General features: G+C 40.1%; 1 protein-coding gene across 1 annotated transcript; it reads right to left on the minus strand.

The window, feature by feature from the left end:
• Nucleotides 1-789: 789 nt before the first annotated feature.
• LOC106918566 (uncharacterized) lies at nt 790-4,570 on the minus strand. Its single transcript, XM_014988427.2, has 5 exons — nt 4,422-4,570; nt 3,559-3,648; nt 3,214-3,257; nt 2,323-2,437; nt 790-2,250 (listed from the first exon to the last, which is right to left on the minus strand). Exons 2-5 carry the CDS (start codon nt 3,626-3,628, stop codon nt 2,138-2,140), a joined length of 342 nt encoding a protein of 113 aa, XP_014843913.1. The 5' UTR covers nt 3,629-3,648; nt 4,422-4,570; the 3' UTR covers nt 790-2,137.
• Nucleotides 4,571-6,030: the final 1,460 nt, after the last annotated feature.

The following is a 6,030-nucleotide window of genomic DNA, read 5'->3' on the forward strand; positions in this document are numbered from 1 at the left end:
TTATTCGGCCTTAATACATTTTGCATACTGAGTATTTTTCAGTGTTTTCTGTCATTTTAGTTTCACACTTTATTGCATTAAATCATCTTCAAATACACCACCAACCTGTTTGTTCAAGAAAGTGGTGCAAGACACAATTTAGATGACTGTGAACAATGTAAGAACAGTAAAAATCAGTCTGGACATGGAGAGTGAAGTTGTGTTCAGCTGTGCCGAATCAGGGGAATGAGGAGCAGCTGTTAAAGGAAAATGCTGAGAGTTATTTATCTGAGACATGAAAACTCACAGTTGGAGAATGAAAATATTCACAGTAACAAGATGAAAAAGCTTGCAGTTGGTGAAGCTGAAGGTACAGCATGAAAATAAGGAAACTTTATTAAATCCAGCTCTGATAAGAAGAAAGTCACCAGAAGATATAGGGTTTAATTTAAAAAACTGTTAAAAAACTAATGGGAGTTGGAGTTATAAATGTTAGTTAATCCACAACAGGACAGTCTTGGTGCAGTTCTGCTATACAGGAATTGCTTGGAAGCAGAAAAGTTGCAGACGAGATGCACAACGCAGAATTACTTTAGATTTGGGTTGGGACTTTAACAAGAGATTCTGTAAATATAAAACTAACATTTTAAACTCCACCTGTAATTTTCTGTTTCGTCACCATACCATCACAAAAAATGGTGAAAATCATCCAGGAGATTTTTGGAGAGGACGCAGGAGATTACATTCTGGTATTATTCACTCATGGAGACGATCTGGTTGAGAAAGATGTCTCCATTGAAACAATAATCAATGGAAACGAGACCCTGAAGGAGTTTATTGATCAATGTAGTAAAAGATACCATGTGTTCAACGATAGAGCTAAAAAGTCAACTCAGGTCAGAGAGCTTCTCAAAAAGATCAACAAGATGGTTGAGAAAAATTGAGAAATTGCAACTGGAGCAGTTCTAGGAACCATGGCAAGTCCTGTAGAGGCTCCTATGATGACTGCATTAAAGAAGAAATTCTGCAGAATTCAGTGAAAATGGACGCTATCAACTCATCTGAAGGTTAGGGTTAGAGAAACACAGAAATAATAGATATATTAATATAATAGTTACAGAAATAATTCACTAAATCAAATTATCTGTATTTATTCACTGATGCTTTTAAACTTTTCCAAGAATTCTTCGTTTCCAGTGTGATGCAAGTTTCATTCAGCTTGTCTATATAATCATCACTGCTTACTGAACATGTGATTTTCTAGAGTGACTTGAGTTAGGGTCAACAGCTGACCCTAACCCCGGATCATTGGACACTAGGTCCGCTCCACCGCAGTAAGGTGGCGGTCATCCTGCAGAGCTGCTGCTTCTCCACATTGAGAGGAACCAGGTGGTTCGGATGGTGAGGTGGTCAGATCCCACCAGGAGGGGACCCAGAGGAAGACCAGGACAATGTTCCTCTGCTGGGAACACATTGGATAGAAACCTCTAAACTGAACTAAACTGAGTGAGAGGTCAGGTTCCTCCTCGTCAGCAAGGTTTTCTGCTCAGCAACCGCTCATCTGATTCAGGTGTGTTTGAAAGTTGCAGGACGGTGATTACAGCAATAATGAAGATGAAAGAAATGATTGATGGTTAGGTTTTATGATGGCACTGATACAATGTTGTATTGGGTGCTTGTTCATTCTATGTTCTTAATCAAAAAGTTTATTGTCTCATGTTTTAATCATGTAAAACACTTTGACCTGCCGTGTTGCTGAGACGTTTGGTACAATAAACTGGAATTGAATAAATGAAACTGCAGCTGCATAAGAGAAAACATGTTTTCTTTAGAAAAAAAAGAAAACTGAGAAAAACTGTCAAAATGTTACAATCCAGTTACCTTTCAATCACTTTATAGATCAGCTGTGACCAATCTGATATTCAATAAGATCAATAATCAAAGAGACACCAGTAGAGTGTTTAGAAAATGCGTTTACATGATGTCATAATCTTCCATGTTTGTTACTACTCGCCGTCCAATCAGACAGCGGGATTTTCCTCTGAACCTTTAAAGAGAATAACGTCGTTTTAAACCCAAACATGTCGGATATTCCTGGTGTCAGCAGACCAGACGGTCACATGGTCACTGCTGAGGATGATGATGAAGGTGATGATGGTCAGCGGTGCAGCAGGTCCCACAGGCAGCAGCAGCACAGTGCAGCACAACATGCGGCCAGGTACGACCCGATGCCGCCCGGCTGCTGATTGGTCCGTGGATCCATCAGCAGAACTGTCGATGACATCATAAGTCTACCGTTGGTCTGTGACCAATCAGACTACAGTCTGAAGGTGAGGAAGTTACCTGTAGGCTTCGCTGGATGGGAGGCCTGGTGTTTGTTGCCATAGTAACCAGGTGACATCACCGAGGCCCCCTCCTGTGCAGCGGGTCCTGGTTGGACGATGGTCTGAGGGAAAGTCTGGGAGAGTGGAGAGTTGTTGGAAATTCAGATGTGAAACTTTAATCTCCTAATTTAACTCAATAATCTGCTTCAGGTCTGTTCTGGTCCAGAACCGGATCAGAACTAAACCAGTCAGTAACTTTTATTTATTAAGCGACTTTTATGGATAAAACGTCTCAAAGCGCTTCACAGGAAGAAGAGGTGCTGAACACACACACACACACACACACACACACACCCCCCCACACACACACACACACACACGCACAAGAAGTTTTTGGCTCCGTCTGCTGGTCATAATGTGAACAACAAGCTGATAGATTGTTTCTGTCTATTGTCTTTGTTGTAGTTTTTATATTTTTAAATTTGTTTCTAATGTTTTTAATCTAGTTTTTATGGATGTTCATGTATGAGAGCAACACATTGTTTCATAATTTCCTCTGGATTAATAAAGAACCAACCCAACTCAGCCTGGCCTGAATGGCGCCCCCTGCTGGTCAGTTCTTTTCTTTTCATCTTGTTCTGCTGTTCGTAGTAAATTACTTTTTTAATCTGAATGAGTTTTTACTTGGATAATAAACGTTAAATTAAAACTTATGAGTATTTCTGTAAAGTAAGATCAGTTGATCTCCTCAGATATTAAAACTTTTTGGCAAACAGATGGTTATTAACTGGGTGTTGATATAATGAATAACATTCTTGTAGTTTATTCTGAACTCATCACGTCACATCAGCAGCAGGTGAAACAGTGACATGATGTCTGACAGGAAGCTGCCGCAGTGCATTCTGGGTACCTGATAGGCGGAGCCGGGGAAGGCGGTGGGCGGGGAATAAAAAGCTGAGAGAAAATGACAAAAATAAATTTTAAAAAAACTGAAGCAGAAAAAAACAAAAACAAACCTTTAGAGATAAATGAGTTTGTCTCATAAAGATGACAGATAAATAAAGTCAGTAATGTAAAAATCATGTGATAAATCTAAACTAATTTCTCATTTGTTTAGAATGAGAAATTACAATAATGACAGAAATATTATAGTAATGAAGTTGTGGCATCTCAGGAATAAAAGGTAAATAACAGTTCACTAAATTTTAAAATTGACTAAATGATTTCTGGCATTGTGATAAAAACAGAAACAAACCTGGAGGAAACATGGAGGGAGACGAATCGTCTGGGAAGAACGGACGATACGGAGGAGGATGATCACTCATCTGGACGGATGGATGGATCTCTGCAGAAAGCAGAAACATGTTTCTGCCATCTTAAATTATTAAATTTAATCATTTAAGATAAATAATTAGATTCATTTTAAATCTGACACATTATTTCCATCTCTGTGGACGGCTGAGACTCTCCAGGACATAAATCTGATGAGTCTGCTGCAGATACCTCTGTAATAATCTCATTACCATCGCCATGACGACGGACTTCCCTCCAAATCAGTCAGTCTGACCTCTGACCTTTCACTAGGGAGTAAATGTTTGTCCCTGCAGACATGTGGACATGACTGTCCCCAAGCAGACACACAGTGCGGTCAGCTGCCTCCATACCAGCGCTCATCTAATAAACAGGTTGCCATGACAACCGCCACGCAGACACAAACAGCCGCCTGTCCCACACAGGAGCAGCTTGTTCCAGTTAAACCAGTCAGCTGCTGCTGGGAGAGCTGGACCATTGTTGCCATGGCAACAACCAGAACCAGTCTGATACCTAACCAGCATGCTAACCAGTTAGCTAGCTGCTAGTTACTACAGCAGGTAGTGATGATGTCATCCAGGTGATCTGGCTGTGATTGGTGGACAGGAACCGTCCCTCCATCCTACTGCTGCTCCGTCTTCACAAGAGGACAGAGACACCCAGCGCTGACGTCTCTGATGTTTCCAATGTCTCTCATGACTCCAACATCTTTAATGTGTTTAGTTTCCAACGTCTCTAACATTTTAAATGTTTTTAATGTCTTTTATATCTAACGTCTCCATGAAGCCTGAAGAAAACTGGACTTACCTGAAGATGAACGGCTCTGCTGTCCTAATCAGATGCTGACGACTGAGGAGACAGTCAGAGACACAAGGACAGGGTGAGGCCTGAGGACCACCCTCCTCATCATCATCATCTGCCTCCTCCTTACCCTCCTCGCCCCATTCCCCTCCTCTTCGTTTTCCTTGACTTAGCTGCTTTTTCACTTTTCCTCATTTTTTTTCCTCCTGTGAAGAAAGTCCAGTTTGCAGTTTGCTTATGAATCATATGCTGCAGCAATAAGAAGTAAAATCTGAGTATTTCCTCCTGACTGAAATCTTCCTGTTGACTCTACAAAGGAAAACAACCTTCAGGTTCGTCCTGACCTGCAGATAATATCCCATAAATCTGCCTTTTCATAAATATCTCTATGTCTGCTGGACGTGTCATTTAGCCCAAACCTTTCCATCCCCACCAATCAGCATTAGCTTTCAGCTCTGTGATCCTGCTGCAAACCCAAAGACAAAACTACTAAATATGTAAACAAACAATGTTTAAACAGTTTTTTTTAATTTCTTTTATTCTATAAAAGAAATATACAGTGTATATTTCCACTGTGTGTGTATATAACTGCTTCTTTGTGTGCTTTGGAGTTTTTGTGCTGATTATTTTGAGAAGCGATTAAAACTAGTTAGCTCTTTAATTGCAACAAAATAAAGCTGTATTTCCTTCAACCCACTGGTTGCAATGTTGACACCATGAGATGCTTTGTGACCTAAATCCTGAACATCATGGCATGGAGTGCATCCCAGTTTTCCATGTCTGGCATATAACCATTCATTTTAGCTTTTAAACTGGTTCTATTGATCCTGTGTCCAGACAGAGGGATAATCAGTAGCCCAGCATCATGACCTGTTTGTTCTGAAGGTCCTGCAGCTTCCACTTCCTCTTCCTAACATGGCGCCTCCTCACCCTGACTCTCATACTAAGGAACCACAGAGCTCTGTTAAGTTAAAGCACATATTTTTCCTCCAACCAGTTCCAGAGGAATCACATCAAACCAGATGTTAGACTGGATTTAATTTCATTTATGTCATTTGTGAATGTTAGCTTCTCATTTTCAACAGTGAAGCTACAAAGGTTGAAAAGGTTATCATCAAGTCTCATCAACATCAATATTTCCACTACATAAGAGATGAAAAAAATAGTTTGATAGAGGAAAAGCCTCAGACTCTGAGCTCTAAGCAAGATGCCAGAGAGCATCAAACTATTTTTTTTAAATATTACACAATTTAATTTCACAAAATCATCATGGTAGAAGCCTTTTGTTTGTTAAATGCTTAATGAAATATATTTACCATGTTAAATGTTTGTTGTAAATTATGTATTCTCACAAAGAACAAGGTAATTAGTCCAAGTTTGTTGTTTATTGAACGTTCAGCGCCTGTGATGCGCCACAACAAAGGTAAACAAAGGTAAAACAACCTGAACGGGTGATCAACTCTAAACCACTCGGGCCTTTTTACTCTCCGTCTCTCTTTGTCGTTTAAGCCCACCCGTTGCCGTGGCAACCGCCTGCGCGCCGAGCAGAGATTACGTTAAAAACATAACATTCAGTCCGTTATGATATTAGGTTTGCAGGCTTGATATTTATTTT

Source organism: Poecilia mexicana, unplaced genomic scaffold, assembly GCF_051168715.1.
Source record: "Poecilia mexicana isolate PSO_F unplaced genomic scaffold, ASM5116871v1 scaffold_14, whole genome shotgun sequence".
Taxonomy (NCBI): Eukaryota; Metazoa; Chordata; class Actinopteri; order Cyprinodontiformes; family Poeciliidae; genus Poecilia; species Poecilia mexicana.

What these genes read in the sequence shown, in the direction of transcription:
- LOC106918566 (XM_014988427.2), bottom strand. Translation starts at nt 3,628, where the DNA reads ATGAGTGATCATCCTCCTCCGTATCGTCCGTTCTTCCCAGACGATTCG. An exon ending in TCCCTCCATGTTTCCTCCAG is followed by an intron (nt 3,258 to 3,558) that starts GTTTGTTTCTGT and finishes ATTTTCTCTCAG; the next exon opens with CTTTTTATTCCCCGCCCACC. An exon ending in CCATCCAGCGAAGCCTACAG is followed by an intron (nt 2,251 to 2,322) that starts GTAACTTCCTCA and finishes TGTCATCGACAG; the next exon opens with TTCTGCTGATGGATCCACGG.